Genomic DNA, 21,406 nt, shown 5'->3' with positions numbered 1-21,406 from the left:
CCAGGATGGAGGTGTGTGGGCATAGGGGAAAACCTCTGCTGAGGCTAACTCCTTGTTTCACACCCAGGGTCGACCCCGGGCTCGGCTCTGTCCTTTCTGTGTGGCTGGCTAGATAGAATTTGACCGCTAATAAAATTATTTTTATTTTTTAATCTGGCTAAAATAAACTCTCGTTTATAACAGGGCATGTTTGAGGGAGCATCTTTCTGCCTCCAAAGCTGAATGTCACTCTGCTGCTCTGCTCTCAGAGGCTGCCACATTGGGTTTGTGTAGAATCAACGCTGTGGGGTTTTGTGGGTTACATGGTTCGTGTAATGTGACAATGTCTTTGGTGAGTTTAATGAGTTCTCACTGTAAGGAATATGTCTCTGTGCTCATAGCCTTTGGTTTGATCAGTCATGGCTGAACAATGCTGATGGTTTAGTGGCTCCTTGAGCAGCAGGAGGCTGACTGTCTTCTAGTGTTCACGCCCTAAGTAACATTACTTGGTCTTAGTGCCAGTTGTTGGCTGATGGCAAAGTTGGCCACTCTTGTAAGGAAAATTGGATCAGCTTTGTTGTGATCAGTGACACAGAGCAGGGGATATTCTTTCCTGACAGTGCCCCTCAATGGTAACATGGAATGACCTGATTTCTGCAGAATGTCCACTTTCAGATGATAACCTGGTAGTTAGAAATGCAGAGTTCTTATAAAATACTGTGATTCCAAAGGAAAACTTTGCCATACAAGAATACATGAAACTGTGTGTGTGAGATGCCAGAGTAAAAGCAGAAAACTGGAAAAAGTGCATTTTAGAAGAATGATGTCATTTATACTGCATATATTATCATTATTAGCATAACACTGCTAATCTGATCAGAACTGAAAACACTTTTTCCTTGCTGTTGTAGAACAAGAACAGAGATAAAACAAAAATGAACACTCAAAATGTGCAGATAAATCAGTGTGGTAAGATAACCTAATATAAGTTGTCATTATAGTCTGCATCAGTTTTACAAAGTTTTAGTAGACTGTGATAGGCCTCTTGTGGGGTGGTGAGCAGTTGGGAAAATGTGCTTTTTCCTAGTTGCCACATTTTGGATACTGTGTTGGATATGCAAAGGGTAAATCAAATGACAAACCTACATATACAGTAAAGCACACCCCCATAAAGTCTTTTTTTATTTGCTAATATTTATCCACATTGTTATTGTATTTTAACTTCTCTAAGAACCCCCAAACCTTGTAAGGGTTTACAGACTAAGAAGCAGATTTTCCAAGTCTGTTTACCCGCCTAGGGTTGTACGAGGATATTTTGTGTTATGTCTCCAACTACCTGACTGAGGGCTCTGCTGCTGTGGTGCTGCTGCTGTCTCCTGTAACTAAGTACCCTGGAGCAGCCTTGTGCTCTTGGGCTCTTTCCTTACTACTCCATAGATTTTCAACTGTATTTGCACTCTGAATATTTTAATGGCTGTGTATTATTTACACTTAATGCACCTTGCAATTGTGAATTTACTATTTAGTAGCTGACATCTGACTTACTAAGAGTTACTAGTAAATAAAGGCCAGAAATGTTAAAAGGAGGCTGTTACTCTGCAAAGGAAATCATGCTCAACTAACAAACTATAGACAGAAATATTTCTTGGTTTGTTGTTTGGGGCTGAATAGAAGTGATGTAGCTCCGTTTTGACTCCCTTTTCCCCTATTTTTGAAATACATGTGCACACTACATTTGGGACAGGTTTGTTGTAGTACTGACTAGATTAACATATAGAAGATATAACAATTTTAATGAAGGTTTTTGTGTTTGCTCCTAGACATGAAAACTGATATTTAAGGCTTGAATGCCTTAAATATCAGATGGACTGCCCTCTGTCTCAGAAGGAGGCTTTGATCACTATCTATTCCATTTGCCAACAAAACAGTAAGGAAGGCTTTTCCTTAGAAACAATGCAGTCATTTGTGTTCACCATGTATGCTAAGAAACTGGTGGGCATTGTAAAAATGTCCAAAGGACATAAGGTTGGAGATGTTGGAAAATCTTAGAAGCCTTTCATTTTGCAGAGAAACAAAAGCAAAAGTTTCTGTTCTTTTTTCCTCTTGTAGGTGAAGCGAGTGAATACTTTCGAGAAATTGGTGGTTTGATGTTTATAAATGACCTTGCCAAGTCGAGTGCTCATTGCATCGTAAAGGAAGCAGCTTTGTTTACATTGGGGATTATTATAGAGAGTAATGGTAATACAAATAATAAAAAATAGTATTGTTTGTATTTCTGAGTGCACCACAGCCCCTGTCATTACCTGTGCTCGTGCTTTGTCTCCATTTTCCTTTGGTCTCACAAAATGAGACTACAAGATTGTCAGTTGGAGCAAGGGCAATGAAGGTGTACCAGTTGCCCTGTCCATCCCCAGATTTGATCAGTACCTTGTTGACTTGTGCACACAGGGTGTCTTCAAGTTTCCAGACACCTACACCCCCCCTCTCCCTCAGCAGCAAGTGTTCAATGGCTGCAGGATTGTTGCAAAGCTTGCCAGGGTCCTGGTTGGTGTAGAGCTCACTGTGGGGGGAAGCCCTCAGTCACTTCATAGTCCTGCCTGCCTCCACTCCCCACATACTGGCCACAACTGAGACATAAAAATTTAGGATTATGAGTGGCTTACTTTAGGACTTAATGGTTTTCACTTTCTGTTTTCAGTGTATTGTCAACAGACTTTTTGTACTTCTGCATTGTTTGAAGACGTCATTTTATTTTTAATGAAAAAGGATTCTGGTGTGAACTTGAAAAGAATGTCTGTTTATGTCATCTTAGTACTGGTTTCAAATAATAGTAAGTTGGGTTTTTTTCTGTGTTACAACAGCACTCCTTTTCTGTTTTCCATTCTGCAGTACAAAATTTGGAACATTCAATAAGTAATGTTTTGGTGAAGTTAGTTTATAAAGATGAATGTTTGCATGTACCTGAACCTGAATTGTTGCAGTAGGTCATTGCTCACTGGGATTTCCTTAAACAGCAGAACGTGGTTTAGTTCTAAAAATATAGTTTGCCAATGCAAACCCATTATTTCTGAGAGTGTATAGAAAGAGAGAGACATAGAAAGGTTATTTACCATTATGTTGATATGATTTTGTATTTCCTTCTGGGGAGGATATGTGCTTAGGAAAGGGAATGTATGTATGTAAACTAAACTTGATGTTAAGATTTTGTCTGCAATTGCAATTGTCTCTGGAGTCTTGTGTGTATTCTCTTTTAGAAAATGGGCAAACCTATGTCAGAGATACAGGCTGCATCAGCCTGCTGCTGCAGTTATTCAGGTAAAGAGGGTTGAAATTCAAACAGACAAATAATGGACTGGTTGGCAGCTATGTTTCCTTGACTCTCTGGGACTTGTTTGCATTGTCCTTAACAGAACAACTCTCTCCACCTCTGAGAAGAATGTGTCAGATGAAAACACTGATCCCTGCTATCAGCTCTGGTCCTTGGTGTGCAGCACTCTCTGTGCCTGTGTCAACAACCCCCAGAATGGTACGTGTTGCTCTGAACATTGTGAAAGAACTCCAAAGATATTCTCCTGTGGAGTTGTGTTATTATAAGTTTTATTATATAATGGTTTGCTCCTCTGTACCCCCATGTTCTATTTGGTTTACCCCCAGTTTTCCCTCCCTACCCCACATGTCAATCCTCCCCTAAAGTGCCTACCCACTCCCTTGCCCCCTCCCAGGCGCCCTGTCAGTCACTCGGCATCCCCTCCCGGACACCTAGAAGCTTCTACCCTGGGTGCCAGGTGGTTGGACAGGGGTCTGGGGACCCCTCCTACGTCTGCCCCTCATTGGATCCCATACACATCACCCCACACCAGAGCCACTCCTCACCCCATCCCCATTGGTCAGCCGGTTCCCCTCCCTCCCCGGTTATAAGGCGCTGCAAGCACCTGTCAGCTGCTCCTGGCAGCAGGATTGTTCGGGTGTTGTTAGCCCCGGTTGGGCTACAATAAATCTTGGCTATACCCCTGCTAGAAGCCTCTCTTCTCTCATCGCCGCGGGGTCCAGCAGCGCTCGGAAGACCCACGGAGCATTCTCCAAAGCCCCTGGGGGTCCAGCGGAGGGTGCTTCATTTGCCCCTCTCGCCCCACCGGACAGCTAGCCGGGGCAGGATCGGGGGGGGAGCGTGGCATTCTCCAAATTAGTAACACCTTGCTTTCATTTTTACAGTTCAGCTGAAGTTTCATTTCATTGCCTTTTGATTTGGGGTAATTTTTTTTTACTTTTCCAGAAGATAATCAAAACATTTGCTGTTCGTTTTTTCCCTATGCCAAAGAGTGGCTTGAGAGTCACACGGAGCCTGAGATAGTTCGTCCCATTTGCTCATTTCTTGGCCTCACAGTTGCAAATAACTGTAAGTGCAGCTGAAGTTTTACACACGTCTGCATTTGATAAAAGGAGGTTTAATTAGAGAGCTAAATATTTTTTTCTTTCTTGTCAATCTCTACAAAGTCATTTGCTGTTCTTCCAGCTTTTACTCTGACCACTGTATTCCACCATCTTTACTTACACTACGCTGTGCTCAAGTCCACAAATAGCCACCATCTGGTCACATTTCATAGGCTCAGTAAAACTGTTTGGATTCAAAGTGTGTCTAAATTGAAGTCCTCATTACATGGCTGAAAGCAATGACTTAGGTAGAACTCAGGCATGATGTTTGCCATTTGTGTGCACATATTAGGGTCATGTTTTCCTGTAACTGTTTTATATGCAGTTACTACATTTCTGGAGATTGATGTATATCCAGCTTCTGTTGTTTAAGAAATGTAATGACTAGCACAGAAGAACTCTGATGGACTTAGTTGGTGAAATGCTAAAAGAATTTGCAAACTCTGTCACTCAAATCACATTTTTTCTTTTTTCCACTAAGCATATGTGCAGAAATATTTTGCTTCTATCGGAGGATTGGATACATTAGCCAAAGTTCTTCTTGAGCTTATGCATGATTCCTGTTTGAGTCACTCCAGCATGAAACTTGCAGTGGTAGTAACAAAGACTCTGGATGCCTGCATTGCTGATAACTGTGAGTGGAAAGACACTTTTTATCTATGGTAATTTAAAAATGCAATTTTTAAAGTCTTGTGCTGGGGAAGGTGTAAGTGGGGAGTGATTCAGTTCATCTGAGGTGGATTACTGCCCCATTGTTGCCAAAATCAATACAGTGAAATTTAAACCTTACTGAAAATTAAAAATAAGATGCTTCAGCTTGTGCTGGGTAAGTAAAGCTGTGCTCTGGGCCTGGATTTGGCCAGTCAGTTTGGATACTGGAGTTAGGCCTATGCCTGAAAAATAAATTGTGTAGCCTTAGGAAGCTTTAGTAATTCAGAGGTGGAGCTGCACAAATGTGGTGTTTCTGCACAGCACACTGTGCTCCGGTTTGCTGGCTGGGTACTGCTCTCCTGATGAGGTCTTTTGTATTCCACAGAAGGTTTGCAGAAACCTGCGACCCTAAGGAGCTTGTGCTGTGGCCATGGTTGCTGTATCTCACACTTGTGCAGTAAGAGCTTCAAATGGAAGTTCACAAATGTTTAAAAGCATAAACCTGTACCAGTTCTGAGGGTAGTTTCAGATCAGTTGGGTGTGACAGGACTGGGCCTCAGCATGGATGGACTAGCAGTGGTGTTGCCAGTGCCAGGAAGGGCTTGGCCCCTGCTCTTTTTATGGCAGATACTCTGTGTGTCAAAGCTGATCCAAATCTCTCTGGCTCCGTGCTGGAGCTGATAAAGGACGTGGAGAAACTCAGCAGGGATCTCCAAAGCTTGCACAGTGCAAAGCCCTCATTCATCAGATCTTCTGCCTCATCTCTGTGGAGCACACAGGCCGGGAGGATGGGCAGGGTTGGATTTGGGAGCAGCACAGGGGGATGGGGTAATCTGAGCTGGTAAAGGTGAAGCAGGGCAGGGCTGAGCAGGCCCAAGGTTTTGAGGGGTTTGTAGGGTTCCCTCAAACCCCAGCATTTTGTCCTTGGATAATTTCTGTACACTCATGATCTGATTTATTTTCCTTCCAATTATTTTAACAAACAGCTACCATGGGTGTTGTCTTGGCAAAGTATCACACTGTGTCAGAGCTGCTGAAGCTGCTGTCCAATGAGACACTGAGCACAGGGGAAAAAATCAGTATCATTCTAACAATTGGACACTGTACTGAAGTTTGTGGTAAGATCTGCTTTTTCTTTTTCCTTTCTGTCAGCTTCTCCTAAATTCTTACAGACTGACTCCTCCAGTGGGATCACTTCATTAAGACTGGAACATGAGAGAGATTAAACAATACGGTGTCAATATTTGGATAAGAAGTTTTCTGTAATGTTCCATCCTTAAATTTTAAAGCTTGTTAGCAGGAAGTGTCTTTAGTAGCTTTGAAAAAGTAGACTAAACATGCAAGAATTCAGAGCTGTGTTTAGGGGTCACAGGGAATAATTAATCCAGACCTGAAAGCTACTGCAGTCCAGACATAGCAAATGAGTTGTCTTGAGCTCTCTTTTTCATGGTCCTTAGCACATACAGCTTCTGTCCACTACTTACAAGGCCAGTAATATTTGTAAGAGCACTGGTCTTTAAGACACAGATGCAGTAGGTAGCCCTGAAATGTTTTTGTCACCTTCCTCAGGGCTTGCCCAAGCATATCTGGTGCAAATACAGCACTTCAGTTGGTATTTTGTGGCAGTGCAAGCAAAGAGATAGGGAAGTTAATTTGTACTTTTGTTTTTTCTCATGTATGTTTAGATTAACAAGAAAAAGGCCTTATGTTCAAAAATTCTGGTTGATTTTCATCCTCTGCCAATATCATGTTCAATAACTAGCTCAATAGGTCATAAATTTATTTGAGCAGACATTTTTTCAGGAAGAATTAGTGAAACAAGACTTAATGAAAAATGTCTTTTGAATAGAAAGATGATTAAACCAACAGAAAAAAGTTTCCTCTTTAAATGTCAACACTATCGGAATAAAAAACGTTTTACGGGTTTCGCGAGATTGGGATTGAAGACACTCAGGTGTTTATTATTTCATATCAGTGAAATAGTCTCACAACCATGAGTTGTGCAGTCTTTCATTAGCAAGGCACAAAATGGCTAACTATCTCTTGTTACAAAGTCTTTTGAGACTAAACAATCCAATTAAGAAATGACGCCTAGATTATTTTCCCTTTTTAACCCAATAACTGATCCCTCTAAGCCTGCAATGTCGACTTTTCTGTCCAGTTACAAAACATCACCCAAACACATGGAGAAGAAGGAAGAAGAAAGTAAAGAAGAGCAACCTGTCTCCACCCTAAAACTTCCATCTTGCTTCATATTTATTTCTATATTCTAAATCCCCAAACTGTTAAGTTTTCCACCCTGTGATATTACACACTTCTAACCAACTACATACCCAGTGATTCCGGTACTATTAATCAATTTTTAACGTCTTCTCCACAGCCTCAGGTCAAACGCAGTGTTCTCTTGTGGGTCTGTGCTTTTCAGCATAGAAAGTTGAAAATTCTCAGCATCCAGAGTTCCAACAATGTTTAATTTTTTAATTTCCTTTTTTAATTAAGTTTAAGCAAGAAAGAACTATGTTCAGCAAGTTATCAGTTATATGAATATATATGTGAACAAGATCATAATGAAAATTAAGCTAATTATGTAATAAATGAGGAGGAACAGATTGGCTAGACCAGGATTAAACTACTAATTTAATTTTGATAATTATAAACCTTGAGATTTTGATATTTCTGCATCTCAGGCCTCACAGGAATGTCACCTATCTACTCCAAGAGCAGGTAATGGAACAGAAGAAATACAGGAGTCATTATTGAAATGTTTTAGGCCACAGTTAAATGAGCTTGGAACTCCATCGAATAAGTGGTGTCAATCCCTCAGTTCTCTTACAGAAATCTGAGTTGTGGTCAAATCATCCTGTGTGATGGAAAGCTCTCCTGCTGTCACTGCAGCAGGCTCGGGTCTGTAATGAAAACCTCTCTTTCTACAGAAACTTGCAGAAAGTTGCCAGTATTGGCTCCTAAAATTACTGTAAGGTTAAGGTGTGTGGGGCTGAAACCAAACCTTTTCCTTACCATGTCTTTTCTAGAAGAAAACCAGTGTGAGCTGCTTCAGAACAATGGTCTGCCACTTATGATTCAGATATTGACAGAATCTCAGGACGAGGAACTCATCAAAGCTGCTACTTTTGTGCTGCAGAACTGCAAACAAATGAGTAAGCTTGCTGTTGCCGCTTTAAAAATGACAGTGATTGTTTCCATCTCTGTGTTCTGCTGATTCCACAAGTGATTTTAACTGCAGCTCCTTTGTGATTCTGTGTACTCCAAAAGATGTTTGTTTTCTGCACAGAAAGTTGTTTATTTGTTATCAAGAACTGACTTAGTCAGAAAAAAAGAGAAGGAAAAATTCCAACAGAGTTACAAAAAATGCATTTGTGAAACTTCCCCATGTAGTGCCAGTTCTTAAAGCTTTCCCGTCTATAAATTGTGCGGAAAATATGAACATTGTCATTCAATACCCAGTGGATGCTCTCTTCCTGGGGATGTACAATTAGAGGGAGAGAACAAACCAGGAGATAATCAAGCCTGAAACCACTGTGTCTACATTAATCTCCAATATTAAGAAATCTTGATTTTTTTTTTTTTTTCCTGAAGCAGGGTGTATTTTTAGGCCCCCTGTTTCAGTTTTTTATTAACTATCTCTACAATACCACCCATGAAATAGAGAGACCTTGTCCTCTAATCTCTAGAGTGTGGAGGGTGTGCAATTGCTAATCAGGGAAAACCAAACCTGTATCTACATTTCTGTGCTGCAAGCACAACTGAGAGGTTTGTGTAAGACTGGGGGGTGTGTGGGAGAATGCATTGTAAGAGAATAGAGAAAGTGCTGCAGGCAAGCTCACCCCTGATAAGGTGCAGCTGTGTAAAACAGGTGACCATGTCAAGGGGAAAGGAGCACTGGAATGCTGAAGTGCACTGAGCAATGACAAGGGGGTAAAAGGGCACACGGGTGTTATGCATAGGGCAAAGGGGTATAAAAGGCTGCAGTGGGGAATAAAGAAGTGCTGATGCTTGCAAGCATTCATGGTGTCAGTCTTGTGGCCTCTGTCAGGGCTGTGGGGATTTGTAGTGTCCATGAATATGGAATTGTATTTTTTAAAAAATGCAGAGACTGGTACTAGTCAAGAACCCAGTGTTATGTCAGTGAAAAGGTCTTTTTTTTTTTTTTTTCACAGTATTATTGTGCAAACAGTTTATAGGAACACTAATTGCAAGCTCACCTCTTGTAACTGCAGCTTATATTTCAAGTGTGTTAACATTTATGTATTAACCTGTGTTTTATAAAAATTGGTTTTTGCATTAAATTGTTGGGGCTGGCCCTCATCATACTAAAATGTAATCAATATTTTTAAAATGTTAATTGATAAAATACTAATTTTTAATGTTGTTCCATATTTTAGAAAGCTGAACAGTTGTCTCTGAAATTATATGATAACTTGTTAAATGTGAACAATGCAGAAGAATTGGATGTGCAGGTCAGAAAATGATGTCTGCAAAACTACTGGAAGAAAATACATTTTACACAGAATTAAATTGAATTGAAAAACAGTACGATGAGGTTGACCTATTTGCCAACACAGGATAAACGAATCATATCTTTCCAGAGTTTAAGGAGAAAGCAAGAGTAAATCCTTAAGATAATTTCAGTGTGAGCAAAAAACTCAGGAAAAACGTTGGATTTGTGTGAAGCTACAACCTGCAACTTTTATCATTATTGTAGATCATACTGAGTTACAGGTGTGCAGAGAGTGGAGGCATCTGTATTGTATGAAGTATTCTAGTTTATTGTAAACCCAGATTTTCTGTGAGATAGAAAAAGAAGTTGAATTAATTTTTAATTGCTGGACATTCAAACCTATAGTTGTATTATTTGCATGCATGAAATGCTCAGGGTTGTACAGCTGTAGGAATTGATTTACTGATCTGCCCCAAAGGGTGGATATTATACATTCACTGGAATAAACATACAGCAAATACCCAACATGACAAAGCCAGGGGCAGATCTCAAATTCCCTCCTCTTGCAAGAAGCAAGAGTAGGACACCTTTCAACAAACAAATACAGGATAACATTTTTGGGCATGCTTTGTATGACTTCATACAAAGAAGAGATGAATCTCTTTTTTCTCCTTCTAGAATGGTTCTCTGAAAAAAAAAAACAAAACAGGGTTTTGTTTTTTTTTTGGAGAGGAACTGTCTGCACTAAATGGGAAGGTATGATTTACCATCTTCAGCTTTTTTGAAGGGAAACAACTATTCTTGTGTATCTTCCAGAAAATCCATCTTTATGAAGATTTTGATACTGCATACTTCCAGCCACTTACATTTAAAGTGCTGAGATTTGAAACAGAGAATCATTTCCCCTGATAATAGTGGAAACTTGAAGTGATCAGTGATGACTGCTCCCAAAGATCCTATTCCCCATTTTATCCCAGAATGCCCAGAAATGAACCTAAACTAACTCACTCAGTGTGGCTCTAGAATACTAATACTTTACATAGAGCAATATCTAGATCTGTCACAGGTGCCTTTATCACCATATTTTAAGCTTTCATAAATACTTACAGAAAGACTCTTCAGAAAATGCTATAGTAAAGTCAATAGTTGAAGTGACAATTTCCTTTGAAAATCAGTAACTTCCTTGTAACTGAGTTTTAGTGTGTTTTTCTTGCCTGTATAATTTGCTACAAGTCCTCTCCCCTCCCCTCCCCTCCAAAATGTGTCAGTAGTAGAGGTAGGTAATGACTGAAGGAGGGGTGGAATGACAATGATTTTTTTTCTCCCTTTTCAAATTAATACATATTACATATAAAATACTAATTAATTATGTTACTGTGCTGCAAGGTTGGTATGCTGTAATTTTATCCACTGACAGTCTGGTTTTTCTTTCAAACATGAAGGAGTATTTATTTTTTATCTCTTTCAGGACATTATTGAGACTGAAAGCTCGGCTTTGAAAAATACTAGAAAACCCAGAATGGTAAAAGTTGTAAGGTACAAGGATATAGCCAGTAACTAACATATTCAAATAATTTGGGTGAATAGTCAGTGTATGCTGACAGGTGCTTGTTTGGCTTGAAGTTTGGAAGGGGAGGAAGCAATTGCAGGAAGTAATCCTTATCCAGTTTCTGAAAAATTAATTTACGCGTGCACGACCATCTTCACTGCTCAGATTAATAAAAACAAGGTTTTATGGCTCTTTCCATGTAGTCCATAAAGTCTGATGGATTCCCTGTTTCTTTATGTTTAAAGGAAATTAATCTCTTTCCATAGGTTTTCTAACACCACCTCAGTTGCATCAATACTAGAATGACAACACTCAGAAGATTTCTTGATATCCTCAACTGTAGAAGTTTCCAGAATCTAAAAGTCTGTCAGCACTGGGAAGATAACTTCAAGTAGCATTCTATATCTGCTTTTAGTAGATCTCTAAAGGAAATTTTGTGGAATATCCCTGTGTCTGTCAAGTAACCGCAATGCTTTATAAACACAGTTGCTTTAAGCATCAGTTATTCAGACAGTTCTTCTAGTGACTGTCCAGGAGGTTCTCAATTTCCTCTGAAGTGCACAGGCAAACTAAGAATAGATGTAATTTTTCAGAAGAAATTGTCCTTTTCTCCCTCCTTCCCTCCCACCCCACTAAAATCATTACCAGCCACTTGGACATGCTATTCTAGTGTCCTGAGGCATTGCTGCATGGAAGGGGAAAGATCACAGAGCCACAGGCTTGAAGGGAGCTGAATGCAAGGTCGAGCCACTTGGACATAAAGAATGAACCTAAATCAGAGCCTTTGCTTCTCCCTCCACTATGAGGCTGAAAAGTACTTCTTTCTCTGCAAGAATCTCACTGTTTTAATTTAAGTGCATGATTTTAGATGCTTATGGGGAGACGTGGCAGAATGGAAGACTAGAGCTTAGAGCAAGACGTTTTAAAAACCAGCCTTCTGTGCTCTGCCTTACAGCCTGCTCGTTGAAAGGACATGCCAGAGTCCAGGTTACAGACCAGACTGTAAGTATCATGTTGTTCTTGTATTTTTTTTCTGTATTTTCCAAAACACAGTCCTGCAATTTCACTTCAGGTGGCACATGTGACAGCTGTCACCTAAGTTTCATGAAGGCCAAGAGAAATGGGGAGAAACCACATAAAGCTAATGGCCAGCTATGCTATCCTGAGACTTTATGGCTACCTTTTTTTCCCCTGGTTGGCTGGAGTGCAGGTTTAGTTATTTGATATACAAATTTACCTATTTAGCTATTTAATTTAACTATAGCAGAAACAGAATCAAACCTTAACTGTGTTTTGCTTTGCTTTGACCCTAGAGGGCATTTGTTTTGACTCCGTATTATTAAACTTGCCTTGTTTCCAAACGGAAAAGTCCTACTGAATCAAACTTGATCTACTTTCAATCAAGTAAAATCTCACTCCTTTTCTCCTCTCCCCGGGCTAACTCATAACTAGGTTTTAAACAATTATTTTGTCAATAAGAATCATTCTCTTAACACCTTAATTATATTACTGACTCATGGGAATGGTTTGGATTCTAACCTCTGTCATCAATTTGCAGCTCAGGATCTTAAGGAAGCACCCTGAAAGAGATGATGCCTATTATTCTTAGCTCAAGTATGTGTTGAATATCAACTGTGCACTTAAAAGCTGCTTACACCACTGAAGTATAAAAAGAACTGTATTTTCTTATAGATACAGGCTTTGAAATTCCAGATAAATTTGTGGTTGGATATGCTCTTGACTCTAATGAATACTTCAGAGATTTAAATTGAGTTGGTAATGCAATATAGGTGCATAAGAAGTGTTTGTGCTTCACCTTTTCATAATTGCAGGACATTCTGAACCCCAGGATGGTGAGCAGCATACAATCTGCAGCCACATCTGAAAATAAAATAACTTGTAATTTGACTTTAATTGGATATTTCTCTGTCTTGGTTCAGTCCTATGTTGCTCTTCTGTCACCAAGTCTTTAAAGCAGCCATACAGGGACTCTCTGTGAAGGTTTTCCATACACTTCTGGATAACATGGCTGTAAGATCTCTGTTCCCTTATTCCATTACAGCTTCCTTAGGCTGCACAGAGTAGTAGACTTGGAAACATCATAAACTAATAGGGTTGGTCTTTTTTTCCTCCTTTGTTTTCAAAAGCACTTTCTTAATTCTGGTTAACTTGGAAAGTTTTTCACTTCTAAGTCTCTTTACTAAGACAAACCAGTTCTGCTGAAGACACAGACAATCTGTGCTGTTGTTCAGCAGCAGGAAGGTGTATGCAGTAATTTAACAAACCTAAGTTCTTTAGAATATATAAACCTATATATTACAGATAAACTTGAAAAGAATATAAAATTTTGAGTTTACTGCAAGTAGGAAACCTGCAACAATTATGGTTTTAATGTGTTTTTATTACAATGCTGGGAATACATCTGAAAGTCTTGCCTTTTACTTGAAGATAGAGGTTGATAAATATTGTAGGGTTTTTTTCCATTTAGCACATCTGCATTCTGAAAGGGAATGCCAAAGAGAAATACAGGATGTGATAACATCCCTCTTCGGGAGCACTAATCCCTGGGTGCTGATTAGGTGATAAACCATTACACCAGGAAATTGCTTCTGCTCCCTGCGTGTCCCTAAGAAGAAGGAGAAGCTGTATGTCACTGCCAGCACCTGCAGCTGGCTGATTGCCACCGGTGCTATGCGCTGAACACGAACTGTTGAGAGCCTGGGTTTTCCCGTGGAGAAGGAGCAGCCCGGAGCGGAGGGCGAGGCTCTGGCCCCGGAGCGGATTCCTCCCGCTTCCGCCCAGGGACGAGGGGCAGCAAGGCTGGACCGAGCGGGGACCGAGGGCTGCCCGGCGCCCCCGGCCCGGCCGCACAGTCGGTTCCGCGGTTGCCGGGTAACGCGAGCGGGCCGACTGTGAGGTGCCGCCGCCTCAGTGCCCGCAGAGCGCGCTCCTGGCTGCTGGTTCGCAGCCTGGGCTCGTGTAGGCGGCTGCACTCGGCGATTCGCCAAACTAATTGTCCGCGAGCGAGTCCTGAACTCGCAGACCCTTGGTGTCTGCGAGGGTGTCCCGAATCTCGTTTGAAGGTAAAGATTGACTAAAGTTGTACTTTTGGTTTTGACACATCTGTGCTCTGAAAGAGAAATTCCAGAAGGAAATACAGGGTGTGATAATACCAGTCTTCTGGTGCAGCAGTTCAGTGGCATGTACAGCCGAGTGGATGAATGATAGATGGTCCACTGATTGTGCTTTTTTTTTTTCAAAATTTGCCTTTGAAGAAAGGCAAAATTTCCTAAGTATAGCAGCCTGTACATTTTTTTCCTACAACGATTACTTCAACTGCTTAAAGTTGAATGAGTTCTGTTCAAGTTTCAGTAGGTTGTTACGATCTGGTTATTAAAATTATTAGGGAGATGTCCCTGAGTTAAGGTGCAAATGAGACCATATGCCAAAGTCAGTAGTCTGGATTTTATGTAAATGTGAGGAAGGGAGAGAGAGAAATGGAGAACGGCATTGGGGAGAGGGAAAGAGAGTGACAGATTAAGTAGAAGGTGTCTACATTGCATGGATCCCTCTGGAAACCATGAAATCCTCTTCTGGTCTTCTCTGTGGTGAGGTCTCGCAAAACATAGGACTCCAGTGGATTAATGCAGATTTGGGCAAGGTGGGACTGCCCAGGTACCTCCCTGGGGCAGGCAAGTTGGACTCTGTCTCTTGCTACTTTTCAATAATATCAAATCCTGAGCACCAGTATATCCTTTGGGTCTGCCACGAATTGGGTTGTGGATTTTCAGGTCTGTTGTGTTACGTGGCTTGCCATGCAGTCATCTGGTGCGAGGCCTCAGGGATGGTCTGGGGGCACTTTGGAGGTCTTTGATGGGTTATGACACCCCCTGAGCTGCCCCTCGTGGGAATGTGCCCTGGATGTGGCCTTCTGGGGCTGGGGGGTTTTGGAGCTGAGCCAGTTTGTGTGAGGGAGGATGGGTGTCCACTGCCTCTTACCAGAGGTTGCACCACACACCCTAAATTTCCTTCTTCCCCTCTGTTGATGGGAGGTTTGTGTGCAAACCTGACCTCAGCAGAATGAGTCTGTGGCTATGACTTCTCCAACCTGAAGGCAGACAGAGCTGATTTTCAGGACAGCTGCTGGGTTTGGCTTTATTGTGGATACATTTTTCTCCCTTAGCCTTGTTTACTTCTCCCCAGACCTGAGATAACAGGACAATAGTGTCACCTTTATCTTGTCTCAAGTTCCCTTAGGTGGCTTAACTCACAGTCCTGAATTCCAGTCAGGAGGCATTTTCAGGGCAGGGTGGGCTTGGGTGGTCTCAGCTTCTTTATTCAGTTTTGTCACAATGGGCAAAAAGTCTGTTATAGCAATGTTTAAGCCATTTGCCATAACATTCCAGTCTCTCTCAAGTCCTGTGAGGAGCAGCTGAGAGAGCAGGGCTTGTTTAGCCTAAAGAAGAGGAGGTCCACTCGAGCTATTTTTAAGTAATATTTAAGCTATAGCTTTGTCCTAACTATTATTAGTGTTCAGCTTTTTAGCTCCAGGTTTCAGTATGAGCCATCTTTGAATTGCACAACATAGCCATATAATTCAAATAAAGTCCAGCTAGAGGCCTAACAATAAAAGTTTGGCTACTTATGCTAAACAAGCTCTCAGCTACTTTCAAATCATATAAAATTTTTAGCACCAGTATATCCCTTGCATCTGCCATGAGTTGGGTTCTGGATTTTCAGAGTTCCTTGTTGCTCCTTTTGTTGAGGCATTGTCGCTCATCTGTGACATTCTCCCTTGAAAATGGCTTCTGGATTCCCGAGAACGACACTGACGCCTCATCTTTTGTCGCGGGAAATGATGAAATCTTTAACTGTAAGTACTCACTGGGGCTGTGTTAAAGCTGGAAACTCCCCTCGTGTCTCTCCTCTCCCTGCCCCTGTTGTCAGCAGCGCTGTGAAGCTGCAGACCCCCTCGCCACCTCTTTGTGCCCTGCTCCTGGCTCTTGGTGGGGGCTGTCCTGGTGCAGCAGGGAAGGCTGTGTGATGTTTCAGGGACAGTCCAGCATCCTGCCTGGCTGGGCCACCAGAGCCAAGTGAAACCAATGTGCAGCTGAAGCCCTGAGCAAGTTCTTCTTTCCCTTTCCCTTTGCCACAGCAATTCCTTCTGTCAGGCTGGACACTCACCTGTGCTGCTCTGACCAACCTGCCCGTGGGCACCTGGGCATGTGGGGGGGGAAGCTCAAACTCTGCCCAAAGCCTTGAGAGACACGGCTGGTCCCAGCTGGAAGAGCTTCCAGGCCAGCTGTTCTCTCTCATCTCCTGTGTGGCCACAGATCCAGCCCTGCAGGCAGCACTGGAGTCAGGGCCACAGAGGTCCCTTGGTGTCTGGAGCTCACTGGAGTGAAGATGCCCCACTGCTGAGGCTCTGTCAAGGAGATCCCTCTGTTTTCTTCTGTGGAGGAGCCTGTGAGCTCAGACAGAGAAAACAAATACTAATTGACAGGGAGAACTAAATTTTGGACACATTCCTGTGCACCTCACTCTTGGTACAATATTCCTTTCTTGCTTCTCTTGGACTCACCCAGCAGTGCTATCTCCTTGCTGTGAGTTTTGAGTGTTTTGCAGGGATGGAGTTAGGGGAGTTTTGAGAGCTCCTCCCCACTCAGAAAAGATCACTGCCTCAATCCAATGAAACATAAGAGGAAACAAATGCCCAAAGAACAGAAAACCCCAAACATGTCGCATCAGATCACAAAGAAGCTAACGGGACAGAGCCATGTGGTTGGAGTATGTGTATTCCACTTTGTATTACTAATTTATTGATGCTAAGTATTTCAGCAGGAAACTTCCAGGGCTTCTAGGACTGTCCGAGTGGTTGTGAGCACAAATTATTCACCAGTGCCACTTGTTCAAGAAAAGCCTTTCTGAACAAGGACATCTCTGAGGCTCTAGCTGGTGTATTTTTGCCTTTCAGCTGCTTCCCTCTAAGTTCCTGAGGGAGAAGTTTGTCAGCACGAAGAGCAGCACTGGGGGGAGTATTCTGCCCAGAATTGGCCCATCTCGAGACGTGAGTGGGCCTCATCAAAAGGTAGCCTTTTCCTGCTCTTTTCCTTTCTCTTAGAAGTTTAAGAGGGTGTATGCTTGTGACAGGCTTGCCTCCAGCAAAATACCTCAGTGTCCAGGTTCTATTGTCATTGCAAACTGCTGGTAGTGGTGAACAGGAGTCCTGATCTTCACTAAGCCAACACAAATAACCTCTGCTGAGGCTGCTGGGGTGTGCTGGAGTGTAGCTGCCATTGCTCATGGGAGGAAGGCTGGGGACACAAGGGCACCAAATTGCCATTTGCCATTCTCCTGCTGAAATAGCCACCTCTTGCTTTGGTGTGGTCACCATGAAATGCTTGGGGTCTGGTTAAGGATTGCCCTGGAGAGGGGCATTGGGAGCACCTCAGGGGCAGGGTGCTGCAGCCATGCCCTTTAGCAGACTGTGTCTCCCGTGAAGTCACGCAGGAGACCTGCTTGAGTCTCTGGAGTGACAGCAGTGTGGCTGGAGAAGGCAGACAAAGCAATGTCTCTGCTCCAGAAGCATTTGCTGCTGTTGTGTCATTCCAGACATGCCTCTACAATGGTATTAAATACGATAGCAATAATTACAAGAAAGCGCCCATTTAAAGCACATGGAAAAAGAAGATACCAACTCTACCAAGAAAACCACTGAATCTTATCCTCATTCAGCATTTACCTCATTTGTCTTTTTATTCTTGTCTTTCCCTCTGTTTGAAATGCACCATCTTTTAAGCACAATTAAACGGGACAAAATCATCCAAGCAAAAGAAAACTGTTTATTAGTACCGATTCAGCTGAGCTGGGCGTGTCTCCCATCCGCTGGAGACAAGCAAACACACCCTCGGAGAAAATGGCAATCTTTCTATCCCCTCTGTACCCAGCTGGGGCGGTCCCTGTCCCCTTTCCTATTGGATGGGTACTCAGGAGCTTCCATTCGCTACTGACCACCAACTTTCCTGTCCCCTCCCCTCTCATCCTACTTCCTTTTGGTCAGGTCTTCAACCCTGTTCTCACTGCAACACCCAACCTGAGCAGATCCAAACCATAAACAACACATAGAACCAACAAATTCCATTCTTTTGCTTAATAACCTTTTGGCTTTAGCAAGATATCGCCTCATCTCTCACACTTCCTCTGGTACTGTTTACTTCTTACTGATGTCTAAGTTCTAGAGCAAAAAAGATATTTGCAGTTGTGTGGGCCTCGGTTTCCCTGTCTCAGAGTAAAGGACATCTCAGAATTGTTTCCCATGGAGACTCCTGTAAACCCATGGGTTTTTCTACTCCATGAGTGTCGCAGAGCTCTGTGACCACCTGGGCACAGGGCTGTGCTTAAGGTAAGTGCTACCTGGCATTCTGGAGAAGGAAACCTGGAGAAATACATGCCAAAAGAGCAGCTTGCCTTGCTTGCCTTGAACCTGCTCTGTGTTGCCCAGCAGTTCTTGATCAGCTCAGAGCTCAGTAGGTGAGCTACTGTTTGCCCAGTGTGGGCTGGGCAGACGTGTTTACCCAGAGCCTGGACTTCACTGGGGGTCAGTGTAAGATTCTCCTTTGTGAACCTTCTTCCCAGCAGCTGAACCTCTCTGTGTTCTCTCTTTCCTCTCCAGCTGCCATCAGCTCCCCTGAAACAGAGCTTGTTTCAGGTTTCCCCACCAGAGATGTTATTTCAGAACTTCGTTACCCATGAGGCCTGTGAAATGGTGGTGTCTCTCATTAATAACAGCAAGGTAAGTGCTGGGGTGTGAAGGTTTAACATTGTGCTGGAAGAGGAGGGTGGTGTAATTCCCCTAGTGTACAGCAAAGCAAGTTACCTACTGCAGGAGATATAGAAGAAAATATCTCAGCACCTTTGTTCTGCAAGATGGAGCTGAGACATTTCCTGTGCAGGGAATTGTCCCCTGATTTTGGCCATGTATTGATGGTATTCATTCCAAAGGAGTTTCCTTCTCTTGAAAGCTCTGGATTGATAGGAATGTTGAGTACTGTGCAGTTCTTACCTGCTCTCATGCTTTGCCTTGAGTCTGTACCACATCCTGTGTCTCCTTGGGTAATCTTGGCTCCTAAAATTTGTAGGAATCCCTGCCTTTCTCAGCCTGTTTGTCTCCCTTTGTGCAGCTCACAGTCAAAGCTCAGGGGCTGTGCCTTCTCCACTTTTTGCTAGAATCACTTATCATTAATGGCTTTGGCACTGCAGGAAATGCATTCTGAAACAGCCCTGGAATCAGACTGATATAGCAGAAGTAGGAGGAGGCCTTTAGGTGCCATTTCAGGCTCCTGCCAAACTTCATCCAGCTCTGCTCAGGTTTTCCAAAAGCAACATGGTGCTCTGCTGTTCCTTTGGAGAACCACAGCACATCCAAAGCCATGTGCTCCTGGAGGTTTTCTGTTCACTTGAAGAAATTGTGATTGTTTTGTAGTTTGCCAAGAGAGTTGAGAGAGAAAAAGTTGAAAAATGTCAGCAGTTGTCTTCCACTGTAAAAGGACAACTGAGACCATTTGAATTCCAGTCAAGGAAACAGTTTCTCAAATAAGGCTTGTACCAAGAGTGGCCTGGTGGGAAGAGACAGGAGGGAATCAAAAGCATCTGGTTCAGACTTTTGGAGAGCATTTTGGTGCTCAGGGGTTGATATCTGTGCTAGAAAATGCATGTATGCTGTGTCTGTCTATCCCAGAGGGCAGAACCTGGCTTGCTGGCTGCAGGCAGGAATGCCCAACAGCCCAGCTTGCCTGCACAGGCAGCAAGAACCCCTAGAAAGCCAAGATTGGCTTTAAATGCTGGAACCACACTGTCAGTCACTGCTGGTCATCTTTCTCCAGGCATAAAATGCCTTTGAAGCCCATAGTTGATAGGCACAGCCTGTCTGTGTTTCTGTCACTTTTGGCAAGTTGATTGCTGTCATAATTTTTTGATTCTTCCTTGCTGCTTTACTGCCCATTTAAATTCTCTTTGTCATCTCCTTGGTTTAGGAATCGTCTTGCTGTGTTCCTTCCTTTGCTTTTATTCTCAGTAAGGGCACAGTGTTTGGTCTTCTCTCTTGCTGGTCTGTCTGCCTGTCTGTATCCCCAGAACTGCCCTACCCAAACCTGATCTGCTAGAAGAGATTTTCTTCCTTCCCACAGGATAATGTGCTGTTTTACTTTCAGGCAGCACCTTCCCCCTCTGGAACATGACTGCATGGCTGTGTGCTGGCAGAAGCCAGCAGGTTTTTTGATCTTGTTGAATATGCAGATGACTTGGTTCAGGTGCTGTGTCTCCATCCTAGTGCTGACCTGCTTGGCCCTTCCTTCCCACCAGGCACTGCCCTACTGCCCCTGGCCAAAATGCTGGACCCAGACAGAAAGGACTCAAGTTCACCCCTGTGAATTACGTGCCTGTACCTCCACAGCTGAAAGTGCTTTGGAAAAGGAGTCAAGGAGGGATGTCACAAGGGCACGGACAGGTCTTGTCTCATCCTGTTTCCACAAGTGGCAAAATCATCGTTTCATATCTTTCCTGCAGTTTCCTCAGCTGGTGAAGATCTACATGGAGAGCTCACCTTATTTCCAGCTCATGTGCTCCAACAACGTGTACCGTGTTGTGACGCCGGGTGTGCCTGCCCATGTGCGCATCCGCTTCACCCCTGACGAGAACAAGGTGAGACTGGAGGAGCCAAAACAGAATTATCTCCAAAGCCATTGTTCCCTGCACCCTGGGTACACCCCATTCCATGCTGTGAGCTTGGCTCCAGGCCATGGGCAGGCAGCTTGCTGCCAGTCACACCTTGGCATGTGCTGTCAGGCACTGCATCCAGGCCTGACAGGCTCTGCTTCCCCTCCCTGCACATTCCTGAGCATTCCCAAGGGAAGGTGCACAGGGAACAGTATGAAAATGACAAAGGGGTGTTGACAGATGTTCAGTCATTTCTAGGTACAGTGAAAAGAGCTTAATTATTATGGAAAATACTAGAGGAATTAAGAGGTCAGAGAGCTTTCCTCCTTCCTGACTGGCAGCAGCTTCTCTGCCTCACCCGGGGCTGGAGCAAAGATGATGCTTTTTCACACCCTCTGTTCTCCAGCCTTGCAGCTGTGCTGTCCCAGAGCACAGCTGACCATGATACAGCTGCAGGGCCAGGGCAGAGGATGTGCTGGGCCTGTGAGCCTGGCCTGGCACAGCCACACTGGGCTCTAGGTGCCCTTAGCCAGCAGGAGGTTGGTGAGCTGCAGGGGACTTGGACACCTCTGGACACCTGCCTGAAAGAGCTCGTGTAGGGCAGGTACAACCTGCAGGCAGAC

The 21,406-nt window shown here is 43.2% G+C and overlaps 1 protein-coding gene across 1 annotated transcript in view; it reads left to right on the top strand.

The window, feature by feature from the left end:
- The first annotated feature begins 6,036 nt into the window (after nt 1-6,036).
- The window catches only part of LOC110482787 (axonemal central pair apparatus protein HYDIN), an 81,502-nt gene continuing 66,132 nt past the window's right edge, over nt 6,037-21,406 (top strand). Inside the window, exons 1-6 of the mRNA XM_085589372.1 lie at nt 6,037-8,219; nt 9,469-12,071; nt 15,810-15,942; nt 17,044-17,157; nt 18,742-18,861; nt 20,634-20,768. Coding sequence (XP_085445498.1) covers nt 15,871-15,942; nt 17,044-17,157; nt 18,742-18,861; nt 20,634-20,768 — 441 coding nt within the window. The 5' untranslated portion in view covers nt 6,037-8,219; nt 9,469-12,071; nt 15,810-15,870. The remainder of the gene's footprint in view (nt 8,220-9,468; nt 12,072-15,809; nt 15,943-17,043; nt 17,158-18,741; nt 18,862-20,633; nt 20,769-21,406) is intronic.

The sequence above is a fragment of the Lonchura striata genome, chromosome 11 (genome assembly GCF_050655825.1).
Source record: "Lonchura striata isolate lonStrDom1 chromosome 11, ASM5065582v1, whole genome shotgun sequence".
Lineage (NCBI taxonomy): Eukaryota > Metazoa > Chordata > Aves > Passeriformes > Estrildidae > Lonchura > Lonchura striata.
Note: the sequence above shows the minus strand (reverse complement) of the source record. Positions and strands in the feature narration are given on the sequence as shown.